The sequence below is a fragment of the Muntiacus reevesi genome, chromosome 19 (genome assembly GCF_963930625.1).
Source record: "Muntiacus reevesi chromosome 19, mMunRee1.1, whole genome shotgun sequence".
Lineage (NCBI taxonomy): Eukaryota > Metazoa > Chordata > Mammalia > Artiodactyla > Cervidae > Muntiacus > Muntiacus reevesi.
The window spans coordinates 17,544,475-17,560,985 of NC_089267.1; the positions used below are offsets into that span (position 1 = coordinate 17,544,475).

Consider the following 16,511-nt stretch of genomic DNA (forward strand, 5'->3'; position numbering starts at 1 on the left):
AGCAGCCCTGCATGTATGCAGTTTCTCTATCCCAACAGTCTGCATTGTATGCATTCAACTAACCATAGATTCTAGGGTAGTACACTGTAGTATTTATGACAAAAAATTTGCACATAAGTGGACCTGCACAGCTCAAGCCAATGTTGTTCAAGGGTCAACTGTACTTCTAAACGTTTAAACCTGCTACACTGTCCTGTCTCTATGAGTTAGACAGTGTTCTACACGGAAGAGCATAGTTCTTTCTCTCTACAAGTAGCCTTTCTAAGTAGTCTATCTCCAAGTGCTGGCTGTCCATTAACACAAAGATAGCCCAACACTGTATCACAACATATGAAAAAATCAGTTTTCTTTCACATCTTTCATGTTTCCATTGATAGTATTATTGTTGTCAAGATTACATAAGCTCAACACTCTCCATACATTAAATTTTGTTACTCTCTAGTTCTAATCTTTTTGTCATCACAAAACACTATTATATAATTTTCTTTCACAAATTTACTACCCATTCCTACAATATTTCATTATGATTTCACTGATGAACGCAGATTTCCACCTAACCCAATTTCATACCTGAAATACTACCACTGGCAACCAACCTATTTTTCTCTTAAGTTTTGGAATATAAAGTAATTTACAAATTAATTTACCAATTAACTCCCACTAAGTTAAATATTCTTTACAAGTAATATGAGGGTACCAACAAGCCACTTCACTTTGTGTTTTTCATTTTATTACCCATTTTTCAAAATCTATTCCAGAAAAACTTTCTAAATTACTCTATGAACATGTCTTAACATTTTTTATTTGGTTATTGATATATTTCTCTTACTTCTTCCTCCTCTGACCATTCACCCCGAAGTGATCCTCACATCTTTAGATGTACCAATTATCTTTCCTCATAAACTATCTATCATTTCTAACTATTTAGCCACATTTACCTTTTCAGGTATATTTTATCTCCCCCAAAACTGCAGCAAGGTGGAGTAAAAAGACAAAAAAAGGACAACGTCTACATTTTGTGCTTATGTACAAAATAAGCACTCAAATATCTGCTAATCAAAATGCTTATGCCTGCATATTTATATTCTACAATTTTATATACTTTCCCTTATAACTATCAAATCTCAAATATCCCTGTGATAGCAAATCATGGAACACATCAAAAAATTACTATGTAGAAGTAATTCACCAAATACAGTATGACAAGCAAGAGACAAGTTCACATTCATGGCAACAAATTTTAAGATATGTTTTTCATACCAAGATATAGATGAGAAAGAGACAGACAGAATCAAAGGAATCCCAGAAATCTGAAAGAAAATGACAATAACTAAAGTTTATAATCAGAAGACTGAAGGTAATTTCTTATGCAGAGGGGCTGAAACAAAGACTAGAAGCATAAAAAGTTCTTTTAACAAACAGAGTGTAAGTATATGATATCTTGTTAGATGATGATAGGTAGTGAGATAAGAGGAAAGGAAGGAGGAAAAAAGGAAAAAGATGAAGGAAGAGAGAGGAAGAGAAAGGTCTTGAAATCTTAATTCACAAGAGAATACAATACGAGATACACCTATTTCCAGTTTACTTCTCCCTTTTCTAGATACATGTAGTTACAATTATCCAAAACTAAAACAGAAGTCACACTGAGAACATGTTAATGTCAGAAGTATGCATGTGCAAAAATTCTGAGTGGTGGATTGGCAGCCTCTGCTTGTTTGGAACGTTGCAAGGAGAAATATATTGTTCTGGATTAGTGGACACTGGAACATTTTTTAAAAAATCTCTTAAGTAAAAGAAAGGTTAACAATTATAAAAATAAGGAAAATTTGATTACATAAATGAAAACTGTTATTTGGAATTTACCCAGGAAACAACAAAAGCAAAGCAAAACTCAAATTCAGTAAAATTGCTTTCGAGCCAGAGACATTGTAGTCTTCAATATCAAAACCAGACAAAAGGCAAAAACTAGAGCTTTGAAAAACATTATAGAAAGAGAAAGATATGAAAAGACAGACATAGCTAGAACAACAGAAATAGAGAGAAGAGAGCAGAAAAGATACAGCAAAAGTGCCAGACACACAACAAAAGCTACTAAAATGGGATCTACAAATTCCAAGTGGCCTAGTACTAAGAAATTTCAAAGTCTCCTTTCATATATTTTCAAATCAACTTAATATTCACTTAGCTAAAGTTGTAGTTAAAATTTAGCTGTACTGTAATAACTTAAAGGGAAAAGGGGGTATAAAAACAACTCTGTTTTTAGGAACATTTATGGTCATATTCAAACTTCTAAACTTGCCTATCTCTTTCAGAGAATGGGGAATAATACAAAAGCCCTCAACTTAGTTAAGAGAGTTTGTACACATTTTCAAGTTATTTGGAGGATTAATTTATCTGCCTCTTCGCATTTAATAGGACTTTAGAGCCTCTTAACTAGAATTCAGAACAACCCTTATCAAAACAAGATAAAGTTTATCTCCTGCCACTGCCAAAGACAAAATGTGGGCTTGCTCAACTCTGTGCAACTAGTTTGAAATAGTCTTAATATACACTATCAACCTTTAATAAAATATCCCAAAATACTCAATCTTTGCCCAGAATACTTAAGTTACATAGGATCTGTTCAGCTGAAATATGAATAACTGACTAAGCTTTTAGATGAACATAAATAAGTAAAGCTTAAGGCCTAGAATTAGTATTTTGTTGTTGTTGTTCTTTAAAGAATAAAATTATCTCATGTTAATCTTCTCTTTAGCTTCTTTCTCTGGTTCGTTAAAAAAAGATAAGGGCTCAAACTTACCGCCTTACATAGTATGCTTTTTCAACAAATACTTTTTAAAGTTTATGTTATTTTATTTTTAGTTAAAAGATGAAATAGAGGGGCAGGAGACAGCAAGGAGCAGGTACTGTCTATCCCATTTTATGTCCTAAGTTAAACCATCTGACTCATTATACACTTCTTAGAAGTCACAAAAACAAACCCAACACACACCCCCTCAAGTGCTTTTATCATGCAGATCCTCTATTAAGAGGAAAGCTAGCAATAAAAGTTAAGGAAAATAACCCCATCAGTTTTTCTAGACAATACCACCAGCAAGTTGAGAATCTATTTATAAGATTCTGAAATAAGTTAGGGAATTATGTAAGCAGACAAGGAATTAAAACATTTTTATCTCAATTCTCAATCTTAAATCTTTTAGTGTGTTTACAGATTTAGATGGTCTTAAAAAGGTTTTAAAAATGTGCTTGATATAGAAAAAAAAGGAATTAGAATATTTATCTGAAAGATATCATGTGCCATACTAAAATGTTTCCTATTTTAAAATCTATCACCTTTATTAATACATTTGTTTAGTTGTAATTACTATATGTGAAACATGGATTTTTAAAGATACTTTGAAGATATAAGATTTTTTACTTAAAAAATTTTTTTTTAATTTCTGTAACAGGCAAGAAAAGTGCAGTAACATGCTGATTAATACAAAATAATTATTTGTCACATGATTTCATTACATTTTGTAAAGGTATAAATTTCAAGTACAAAATTCAAAGCAGTAGTCTCAAAATATACTTGTTATTTTTAAGAATTTGTATACAGAATTTTGTTCTTTTAAAGGTACAATTTATATCCCTTATTTTCTGGCTTGATGGCAAATTGTAAGCTTCAATTTTGAAACTCACATGAAATAGTACTTAATCTCAACACTTTGTGTTAAACTTTTATCATTTCTAGTCTAAAAATGGAGTATATTTCACTAGAATTATTCATCCTTTAAATCATCCAAAGCACTATAACGAGTCCCTCTACATGATGTTCAAAAACTGTTTAGTAAATTGAACTTATGATCTAATACAATTAAATACGTACAATTTAATACCATGGATTAAATTTGTACTTGTCAACTTTTATGTTATTTTAGTAACTCAAAAACTTACTGATTAGCTACACACAGCCAAAGAGTTATAACTATACCCAATAACTCAACATTCATGATAGCAGATAGTGAACACAAGCTTCTACTTCTCCCTCAAATGGTTTTTATTTTCTTAATAGCAATGCTGGATGCTTTATCTTCTATCTGCCTATAGATTAAAAAAAAAAATGAAATAAATAAAGGAGTGAAGAGCAAAAAGTAGGGCACTTAGATAACTTATAAATTAAGAGACAGGAAAAAACCATCAAGCTAAATAATAAGATCTCAAAAGATCTACCTCAAAGCTATCATTATGAAAATATTTTCCCTCTGGAAATATTACTAACAGGACAAAGCTGGAAGTTAGCTATATGTAAACAACCAACCATAACTAGAGACAGCATAGCATTAAGAACACATTAGCAGGGAACAAAAAACATGGGTTTAAACTCCAAGTGCCCATATGATAGCTTAGTGATCTGGATAAAGGTGGGCAAATCACTTCATCTCTGTACAGTTTCTCCATTCATAAAACCAGTAACAATAAAACCTACCCCAATTATACTGCAAGGTTTCATGAGACCCAAATGAGGTATTATGCATTTTGGAAGAAGTACTTTAGAAGCTGTAAATATCACGCAAAAAAGTTAAAAGGAGTATCTGTATTTTAACAAGATGAAGGGTAGTCAAAGTTCCGGTTTTTTAAATGCAAGATATTTTAACCCTTTTTAGCCTATGTTTTTTTCTCATAGTTTGAAGATTCTATAGATAGCATCCAACTCTATTACAAAAATCTGTTTCTTCCACCCTTTATAGGCTTTTTTCTATCTTATTCATAGAAAGAACAGGAAAATAGCTTTATCTAAAACTGTTATTAAACAAATAATACTTTTTAAGGCGGTAATGTAACTAACCCCTTGCCTAATATGGCATAAAATGGCTGACTTCTACTCCTGGTTACATCACTAACTTTTAAAGGTCTAAGAGCAAGTTACTTCAACCTCAAGAAGCTGTAGTTTTCCTATCTACAGAAAAGGTGGAGTATTATTGTGATCAACTTACCTGATGAGGAAAAATTCACCTTCATAACTGAAAGGTGAGAGTAATATTCAAGTATGAGAGAAAACTTTCCCTCCAAACACTCTACTAATACATCAGAGATCTTTGAAAACATGAAACTAACATGTGTAGCCCACAATTTGTGTTCTTTTGTATAAAGGCAAACTGAGACAGGACTTCCTTATTCGACAGAGATGTTCCAAAAAGGAGCAAATCAGAAACAGGAGGACAGAGAAGGAGAGAAGAAAAAATTCTTCACGCGCATAGTTAACGATTTACTTTTTTAAAAATTCTGCTCTATATACATAATCACAAAGGAAATCCATCTATCACTAACATTTGTACTCCAAATAACACTGTCTTTTTAGAAAATAATCTGACCAATCTTGTATCTTACCTTATGAAGACTAAGGCATATTGAAAACAACTAAAATTAATTTCTTTACTGATAAAAAATTTTCATATTCTGCTTATTACACAGAAATAACTTTACTATGATTATCAATCAAGTAGAGTGTCACTTTTATGAAAAATTTCACAAGCCATTATATTTTATAAATGACTGGTTTTTGTCAAATAATTCTTTTGCAAAATAATTCTGGCCATACACATATTAATGATATTGCTTTATAATTTATTACTAGAGGCTTTTATAATTGATTTTTTAAACTTAACCATATTAAAATAGTAGGCACATGCCTGCCTTTTTGTTTGCTTTGCTGAAAGGCATCTCTAATATATGGTAAGGGACGAAAAAAAATGTCCAGGTACACAAAGTCAGCATCTGAGGGGCACTTCTGCCTTTATAGAGTAGTAAGAGGAGTGAAACACTGCACATTACATTTTATATGATATTAAACCACTGCAACTTAAATACTCAGCAGAAGACGTCAAATATCTATTTAAGAAACAAAATGTGGAGGGAAAAAGGGCTTAACCCAAAGAAATATCTAACATAACCATAATGATCAAAGGCAAGAATATCTGTTTCTTTGAGTTTAACTTAAAATTGATATATCTGAATCAAATTCTGTTGTACTGGAGGACTGCTGATAAAATACAATGACACAGTATTTATTTATAATTTCTTCACATGGTTTTTGAAACATTTTTCTTATCTATATTGTCATTTCATGCTTGTTAGTTTTTCAAACTTTCACTGTTAAAACGATTTCAAAAACTAAACTAGTTATATCACAATAAACAGGTATTGTAATATATGCAATCAATTTTCTCTTAAATTTAGCATTTAATATAAGTATGGAATAAATAATTTTTTGAAACTTAAGGTGAAAATGTCTAAACCAATTCTTAAATGGATTTCCTTTGTGATATGCAGGGGACCTGTATCAACAACTCCCCAAATCTTTAACAGCTATCAAATGAAGAGACTGATAATTACCATATTAAAATAAGATCGAATTTTGACTCCTCTTGCCAGATCCCACACTATCACATTTCCATCATGACCAGCAGAAAAGAGAACTCTTGGATCAAATGGGTGTGGCTCAAGAACAAATACCTCATCTTCATGACCCTGAAATATTTTATAAGTGTCAAAGAATTATAAATATTAAAAGATAAAAAAAATTCAAACAAACATCATTATGACAACATTTCTATAAGTGGTAAAAATCTTCAAATTTATCAAATGTATAATAAAAAAGCTGGGCTAATATCACTGTCCAGGGATTTGCTATCATCAAATGAAACCTGAGAATACTATTTACTGATCCAGCCCTGAATAATAAAAAAAATTGCTAGATCCACATTTCTAAGCCAAATGTGTTTAACTGCATTTTAAAATTATTTCCATTCTCCCAAAAAGACCTGTTAGCCAGCAAGAGATTTCAGATAACATAAAAGACTTTATTTCTTAACAAAAGCATTCTATTTTACAACCAGCTTCAGTTTATATCAAATAAAAATTAGTCTTTTTCTCACCATCAGGACATGAATTAGTTGACCGGTGTAAGAATTCCAAACTTTCAAAGTCATGTTATTAACTGCAGTTATAACTGTATTGTCATGTCGATCCCATGCTACCATAGTTACTTTCATTTTTGTGATTTTATCTTCTATCCCTTGAAGGTTTTGGCTGAAAGTGACGGAGGCAGTATTTGCTTACAATGATATTATTTATTAAAATATCAGCATGACAAAAACCTAAATGTATTTTCTTAGCTTACATTCATTAACATGGATAACTAACTATTGCTTAACACAGTATTTAAGAATAATCTGAACCAACAAAAAACAATGGCAAAAATCACTGCATGGAGTCAGCAAAATCAGGACTCCAGTGCTGCTAAGACACTGAGTAACAGATGAGCCTGAGTACATGTGACTGACTGTAATATCTTTCTGGGCCTAAGACCGCTGTGCCATGCTGCTCACTCTCCATCTTTGACTGTTGCCACCATGCCCTGACACTTGGCTCCCCATCCAAGACTACTATGCATAAATACAAATAGAAAAAAAAAAGTTAAAATATTAAAACAAAAATGATAGTTTCAACACGTAGTATAATTTCTCTTGGCTAGAGATAACCAGTGGATATACCACATCACCACTGTGTCAGATGGTTCTAGTTTTCTTTAAAAAGTAGTAAAAGGTACAGCTATTCTTATAGTACTATCATACTGTCAACAAAACTGAACTGCAGAATATCATTAATTTGCGTACAGGGCAAAAACTCATTTTATAAAAATCAACATTTTCATCTCCAAAAGTGCCTTCAATTATCACAGAAAAGTAATCAGTTTAACATGGGATTATGATACATATTTACAGGGTGAGTCTCACACTAACATGTAAAACAGCTTTACAACTTTAAATGATCTAGATATATCTATGTAATATTTCAAATGTGATCTCTTACCCTGCTGGCCGAGTAGCCATATCCAGCAAAATACTCTTCCATTCTCTTCGTTTAAATTGCCAAATACGTGCTGTCCCATCCCGACTGCCACTTACAAACCTGCAAAACAGCCCACCCCCCAAAGGAAAAAAAAATCACATGTGCTTTACCAAAATGCACTTTCCAAGAGTTATATTTTTAAAAACACCTTTCATTTTTCCTTACACAGCCTTCTAATATAATAGATTATTCTACCTGATATTTTTTGCAAATCTAAGAATTTCTGAAATGTCAGAGCCTTTTAAAATGTTATATACATGCACACATTCTAATGTATGTGGCTAGGTCTCCTAACATTCAAAAGTGATTCAAGGCCACTGTTTACTACCTTAGAAAGAGAATTGATACTTTCCAAGAGAAAAACACAAGAAAAAAACTGCTTTTCCTCACATTTTACTCAAGATGTAAATATCATTTTTAAATTTAATGCAAGAATATGAGAAAACTTACACAATATCATCTAAGTTTATTATCAATAAACACTTCTGCTTCAAATATTACATTATAATGTATTTCCAATCTTTACTAAAAGTTTCCTTACACCTTGATATATACAGAAAATATGTAGGGTGGATGAAAGTCCCTATTATTAAAAAAAAAAAAAGGCCAAATAAGCTATCGTTATTACAGATAAAACATAAACACACATTAACAGGAATGTGATGAAAACTGACTTTTCATCTTAACTGGTCAAGATCTTTATTCTAGGTGGCTAATTATATATAAAACTATTTAAAACCTGACAATAGGAACTGTCTTTATTTCATATTTGAAAACTAGAATTCAATTGACAAACAAAAATAATTATTTTACCTGTTACTAGTGTTGGAAAACTGGATACTGTCAACTTTGTCCTATATACAAACAGATAAACAGAAAAGAGGATCCTGAATATAAACTGTTAAGACTCATTTACATCATACTCATATAAGTCTTTTCAACTTACAGTATGAAACTCCAATTCTGATATTTTCTCTGGCTGACCTGATCCAAAAAAATAAACCCTAATAATGTGATCTGTGCTTCCTGTGGCCAGAAACATTCCACCTGAAGAATAACAGCAAACATTTATGAATAAAACACAAGTTCAAAATCTCTGAAAATTAAATAACAAATGCAAGCAACATTATCATAATATATACTTAATGACTAATATTTCATTCTACAACTATTCACATTTATCCTAATGAACGTAATACATTTAACCTGAAATTAAGAGTCTGCTAACATAAGTTTCGATTGAATTTTTCAGTATTTATAGAAGCTTTCTTCTACAAATGATTTCACTAATAATTACATAACCATGTTAATATTATCAGAAAACATGTCTTAATTCTGCTAAAATCCCTCTCCTGCCCCATTTCCCATCTGCTAAAATCCTATCAAGTATTCAATGCCCAACTCCTTCACTATAGGCTTTCCAGGCTTGCAATCCAATAAGCCTCCTCTCCTCCGAACTCTGATTACAACTTTGTCATGGGGCACATACATTCTATTCGACATTACAGCTATTTGTACACGCAGTTTTACTCTCAGAATCAATACTCTCCCAGTGTTGAAAACAATGCTATATAAAATTGCATCTTGAGTACTCTGAAGCATATGCAGAGCCTATATTTGTATTAATATTAGAAGTAAAACTGTCTGCATGGCAGTAGCAGTGGAAATCGAGAAACTAGAAATTAAAGATGTTTAGATATTATTACAGCAAAAATAAGACTCATGTCATCAGTTTGCAATCACTTGTCTCTGGTACTACTGCTAACCACAATTATGAAAGGAAAAGAAAAGGCAAACTGTGGAAAGAACTAGTATTAGGAACATTGATTCATGTTTCATTTTCTCATCAATTCACTTAAAATCTCCAGATCACCATTTGTTTATCAAGATTCTAATATCCACTCAAAATGCTGCTACATAAACTCAAAATGTAACTGGAATTTCATCACTGCTATACAGCTGTTTTTTTAAGAGCAAATAACAATCTGGAGCAAAATAAGTAATAAAGATGTACAAATGTCTATCAATCTATTTTACTCAGCCATAAGTACCTGCAAAATCATTGAAAATATAAAAGATTTAAAATACTTTTCTTTCAACGAGATAATTATTCAAAGACTTATTCTTTAACGGTAAAATTTGAAAACTATTTCCTCCTACCAAAGAATTATTGTCTTCTTAAAGAAACACTTAATCAGTAAAACACTCAACCAAATGAATATGTAAGCTAAACTCAAATAAAGTTCAAATATTTATAAACTAATTTATGACCACCCCCTGGTACATGCAAGAGAATATGGTTTCTATTACAACAGTAGGTATATTCCAAAATTTTATGTGTTCTGCTAGAAGCCTTCAAATATACAACTTTTAAATGGAGAGTCAGGAAGAAAAAAAATCTTACCAGCACTAAAAGATGAACAGATCATTTGAACTCCAGGTCGAGGGCGTTCTGTAAATTTTGCAGGTCTCGGACTGTTAATACAAAAAATATCTAATTAAAAATATACCAAAGAGATCAACACCACCACAACTCAGCTGTCTCAAAAAATAATTACAGAAGGACAAAATAAGAAGCAACAGATGGCGCCCTTTCTAAAAACAAGTTCGGAATCATTGTGTGTCATGATCAGCAGGATCATGTGGAAACTACAGATTTTTATAGGCGTTCCTGATTATATAACAATCTATACATGAAACAAAGTCGCTGCCCCACCTGACAGCTGTCTCCCTCACCTCTAATCGGATTTAACAGGTTCTCAGTTTCATAGAGCAGCACAGCAATGCACAAATACACAGTAAGATAAAAGTCACAAATACATAAGCAACTACACTGCTCATTTAAAATAGTGATCTACAGAAAACAGGTCACACTTAACTGTGTTTACATTGATTACAAAATTATATTACAGATTATATGTTTATATTAATAGTACTGACATTACACACTTACTGTTAAAATCAAACAGACTGAAGAAAAATTAAACTATGGATTTTACCCACACCAGTTTCAATACATATACAATATATATGTAATATTCCAATACAAAAAAAATTTCAATACAATGATTACATTTAAAGCCCTTAACATATATTTCAAACTAGTTTTTCTCAGAATATTAGGAGAGAAAATTATAAAAACTTATTAGAGCCTTCACTGCATAACTCTCACTATCCACAGCTATTGAACACAGAATGGTTTCAGTCTTCTGATCATTTAAGGGAGAAATGTACAGAATATTTTGTTAACCAACATTTTAACAAGTTCTATTAATATTCATTAACTCTGATAATAGCTAAGCATAACTGATACAGTTTAGAGAAAGTTACTAAAATGTTCTTGAAATCTAAACATTTACTTAGAGAAAAAATTTAACTCTAAGTAAATTTATCTGAAATCATATAGGCAATAAAAAGAACTGCTTTCATTACTATCTTATAGACTATGGTACATTTTTATTAATTTTTGGCACATGCCAAACAAGCAGTTAGAACCCATAATCAGAATATGTAAGCAATTATACAGACTGTCATTTTAAACAAATGCTAGTATTTTTAAAGGGAAAAAACAGATAAGCAGGTACACATAATTTATTTTTAAACATACATTTGAGGAAATATTTTAAGATAAGGCCTAGGATTCAGACCCTCTGAGTTCAGTTCCCAGTTCTGCCACTTATCAGTGTGACCTTAGGCAAGTTAACATTTCTGTACCTGAGTTTCCTCATCTGTAAAATGGAGGTGAACATCACCTCTCCATTCACAGATTTGTCCATGGGGTAAATATAGCGCTTATCCCACTAGATCCACTTGAGAGGCAGCATGAAATAGCACAAAACCAGAGGGGCAAAGAAATGTTACACTCCTGGCCTTACCATTTTTAAATACTGTTTTAACTGTAGGAAAGTCATTCAACCTTTCTTTGCCTCAGTGTCTAGAACCCAAACACAGTATTGTCCAGACAACTTATTTTGATAAACCAAAATATCATCATAGGTACAAGCATAAATGCAAAATGCTATTATGGGGCAGAGGGAAGGGTACATCTATCTACCTTGATGTAGTTTAGTGAAAATTTAATGATTCCATTTTCCTAAATTTCCCTAGATCCACAATAAAATCTATTCTATAGATACAATAACAGAAGTAACTACAATTCCTCTAAAGAACTAGGAACTCTGAAGATTATGTTCTAAGTACCAAAAGGAGTTACTGCAGCATGCAAAAAGTAGTAGTAATAAAACAGGCATATTCTGAAACAGTGAGGGCTAGGAAAAAAAATAAGAGAAAAAAGAAATAAACACGTTAACATATAAGTTTCTTTAAAGCATGTAAACAAAAAGGAAAGCATAAGAATGAGAGGTCAGTGAAGAGCCAAAACTAATGTTACTCAAGGAGAAAAATAAAATTATTCCTATTGTTGATTACTTTATACTTTTGCAATTTCAACCATTAAGTTAAACATTTATTTTAAGAAATAAAAGAGCAACTGACTTTATTTTAAGGGTTCCAGCATCCCAGAGCCAAAAACAAATCGTGCCATCTGCCCCAGTAGAAGACAGATATCTCTTTGAGCCACTGCACAATGGTGAGAACTGAAAAAGAAAGAAGAAATAATTTTATAAGAGTAACACAGTCCAAACAATAAACCTATTTTCATCATACAAATAGCAAATAACAATAATGGTTAAACACTCCAATTTGACAAACGTCACGGTTACCTTCATATTTAAAGTCCATGTATTCATAGAGAAAAGAGAAATATTCCTTTATTTTAGCTGGCTTTACACAATGGATCATAAAGGTGACTTCTGAACTTTAGATTGTAACCACAGAGGATTTTTCAGGGATTAGAATGATTACCTGTAGTGACGTTATAGATGCACTGTGGCCCTGAAGAACAGCCAAAGGCGCGCACGTCCGAAGACACCAGACTCGGATCATTTTGTCACAGCTCCCAGCTGCTATCATGGTATTCTCATAGTTGACAGCCATGTCTGATATTTCAGCAGCATGCCCTCTCAAAGTAGCTAATAACCTCCCATCATCTGTTGCCCAGATTTTCACAAGACAGTCATCAGAACCCTTAAAATAAAAATGGATATTTACTGAACTAACTATAAATTTTAGTTCAAATACTTAACAGATTTTTAAAAAATCCTATCTGTTATATCCACTTCCCAACATTCGTAACTTTAAGTACTAAAAGGTATTAAATACTTGTGTTACAAACTTTCCTCTACACAAGGTGCTGTATTTTATAAATTATTCACTTATAAAGAATACTTGTATGTGCCCACCATCTAACAGGAAAAGTAGGATGTTAGCAATAACTAACAATTACCTATGGCCCCTACTCATTACCCAAGGTAGCCTCTATATGGAATCTTTTCAAAGAATCTGAACTTCTAAAATAACAAAACCATAACTGCAAAACAAATGTAACATGCAATAGTGACTAATCCTATGTACGTTAATATAAAAATGAAAGGAAGCTTATTGATGCTTTTTCCTCCTACAAAGCCAAATCTGTAACACGTGAGTTTCCCACCATTGATCTTCAGCTAAATACATCACATGCAAAGTCACCCATCAGTTATAAAAAAAAAAGTTAATTTTAGCTGCATGAAGTCATTAAAAATATATATACTACCTGTTTACCCTTTGCAGGAGCATAAGCTCAGGGAGAAATGTAAAGAATAGTTTTCTATGAATATCTGTATTTACAAATAAACATTTCACTCTCACTTAGCCAAAGCAGCAGTAAGAACTTCTAGACTTTTCCTTCTAGACTTTTCCTTCTGTAAGTTTTCTTATTCATCTTATAGTTCAAAGTTTACTCTTTTACCAACCTCTCCCTACTTCCCCCCTACTTTTTACTATTAAAAAGTTTTAAATATACAAAGAGTGTAATATATTACCATTTACCTCATATAACCTCATTCCCCAGATTTGAAATTTATTAGAACATTTCAAAGGTTATAGGTTACAACTCTTTATAAATATTCCAATCTACTTTGTTGAAAAATACACACGCACACACTTTTATCTGGCATTAGAAAGTACTTAGAGGATCTGCAACAGCAAGGACACAGAGAAGTATCTGCTTCTAAAAACTAAGGCACTATTTGGCTCTGACCTACATTCACAACAAAAATAAAATTTTAAGTATGCCAACACAGGTAGAATATACACAAAGAATAAAATCCTGTCATCTCATTATTTCTTATGTATCTGAACAAGTCTGTTTTATAGTCTACAGAAGATTTTTTCAGATTATCTTACATGTTAACAAACAGAAAACAAACAAAAAAACGCACACATCTTTTTTATCAAAATGCCAGCTTTTATGAAAAGGACAGGGGGCAACCTGTTATCTAAAAGTCAGCTTCCAGTGACTTTTCACCATATAATATTGAATAGAAAGTCCCACTATATTATGAATGTATTAAGTTCACTAACCTTATAATTCTGCTTTATATTGACACGTACAAAAAAAAAAAATTCCCCACAATACCACCTACCCCCCAAAAAAACACTGTACACAATTTGCGTTAGTGTGTATTATCCCAATTAACCTTTCTTTTCTTCCATTAAATTACAGGAAAGAAAGTTTTCATCTTACTTTCAGGGAAATCTCTCTTCACTGTCCTCTTCTATGATATAAAGTAGTACACTGTCCCCAACCCTCACCCCTGATCCCCAGAACTCCTGGCAGAATTTCAAACAAATCCTAAAGCATTCTCAGGCAATTTCTATCTCATGAATCTTTATTTGTGATCATCTATTCTGATGTGAATGTGAAACTAAATATGATCTGACAAATTCAACTACGTTCTTTTAAAATGACTATCAGAAACACAGGGATTGAACCCAGGTCTCCCACGTTGCAGGTGGATTCTTTACCAGCTGAGCCACAAAGGAAGCCCATCAGAAACACAAGTACACATAAATAATTGCATGAAAAGGAGTATAGACAAGAAGAAAAATCAAATTTACCAGGAAAATATTCTTAAAAGCACCATGTGAAGGATGAATTAAAAATCTGATAAAACTATTCCTTATAAAAAGACCAAACTGTAAAGCAGAACTTGAACAGATGATTATTCTTTATAGAAGCCTACGTCAAATGTTAGTAAAGTCTATAATAAATCAAGGAATAGAACATTACTCTTTCAATCAAAACATTAAAAGAGTTACAGACATGAAAGTAAAAGTAATGTCACTTAAATGGCGAAAGGAAAGAAAGAGTTGGAAAACACAGGCATAGGTGTCGGCCTTGGTAGGAAGAACACATGGGTTCCTAGGCCTCATGGAGGAGGAAGAGTTATGGCGGAGATGGCAACTGTAAAGCAAGCAGCAAAGAAATTAGATGATTCTAACCTCAGCACCAAGACAAATATCTGAGGATTATTTCCAAAAGCAGGAGAAGGGGGAAATAAAAGAAGGAACCAAAAAAAAGTGAGAAAAGTTTTAAAATGTGTTAGAATCTTATAAGCAATAAGGGAAAAACCCTGGATGCAACAGTGAACTTCCAGCTAAAATTAGACAACATGATTTTAGGAAAAAACCTGAACTGACAAGGTTTTTAAACAAAGTTCTAATGCCCAAGGGAAAAAGAAGTATTCGCTTATTTTCAGTAATACGTAGATACTGCTGCTAGGACTGATGATTTGGCAAGGTAGTGGGAAAAGCTGGGAAAATGAAGTGTAAGAGGGAAATTAAAAACAAAAATTAAGTTTCAAAGGTTTCATCTGAGAAAGGTCACTTAGAGTAGTTTTAAATGCCTATTAAGGAGTTTGAATTTAACCTGGCAAGGGAAGCTAATGAGGCATTTTAAGCAGATAAGACATGATTACTCTAATATTTTAACCACAAGTTTTAAGAAATCTATGAGCTGGTGAAAACTGAAGATGCTTCTTTGGAATGCATTTTTAAATCAAATTATAATATTATGCTAGTGGTTAATGCCAAGCAAATATAACAGGTGGCAATGGATCATTAGTTTCAATGAGTGTTCATTAGTATGAGTTAATAGTAACCTAATGTGTTATCATGATAATATAGATAAAGGACACGTCTATCATTTATCTGTTTACTGGTATAAAGATACCAAAAAGAACATGTAGCTTTAACTTACATAAATCCCCAATAAAATGAGATATATCAAATTTATACTGTTTTCTCTTGCATGTCAAGATATCCTGTCAATGCAAAGATAATGCAAAGAAAGCTGAAAAAGTAAGTTTTCTCTATCCTGAGAAAATAATAGTGCAGATATCTCTTGTAAAAAGACTTGATAAAGGGTGGAACTTAAACTTATGAAATTAAAGTACCCTATAAATTTTCTTTTTCCATAGCCACAGTGATAAAGCCAAGTGCCTTTAAAACGATCAACATGCTCTGTAGCTTAGGGCAGAGGAAGGAAACTGAATCAGACATTTACTCTGGAATCACTGTTATTTCTTTAATACTTTTAAGCAGACTATGGAAATGGTGGCACCCATGACCTTTCCTTCTAGAATTTAACTGGATCTCTTACACAGCAGGTAATCACCCACCCCCCACTTTCCTTCTTCAGTTCAGTTCAGTTCAGTCGCTCAGTCATGTCCGACTCT

The 16,511-nt window shown here is 32.3% G+C and overlaps 1 protein-coding gene across 2 annotated transcripts in view; it reads right to left on the bottom strand.

Annotated features, from left to right (window-relative positions):
* PHIP (pleckstrin homology domain interacting protein) overlaps positions 1-16,511 on the bottom strand; it is a 120,835-nt gene that overhangs the window by 60,362 nt on the left and 43,962 nt on the right. For both annotated transcript variants that reach the window (XM_065911834.1, XM_065911833.1), the window contains exons 8-15: positions 12,757-12,978; positions 12,388-12,488; positions 10,298-10,368; positions 8,840-8,940; positions 8,707-8,747; positions 7,855-7,953; positions 6,918-7,071; positions 6,376-6,510 (exon numbers count right to left, since the gene is read on the bottom strand). In XM_065911834.1, coding sequence (XP_065767906.1) covers positions 6,376-6,510; positions 6,918-7,071; positions 7,855-7,953; positions 8,707-8,747; positions 8,840-8,940; positions 10,298-10,368; positions 12,388-12,488; positions 12,757-12,978 — 924 coding nt within the window. The remainder of the gene's footprint in view (positions 1-6,375; positions 6,511-6,917; positions 7,072-7,854; positions 7,954-8,706; positions 8,748-8,839; positions 8,941-10,297; positions 10,369-12,387; positions 12,489-12,756; positions 12,979-16,511) is intronic.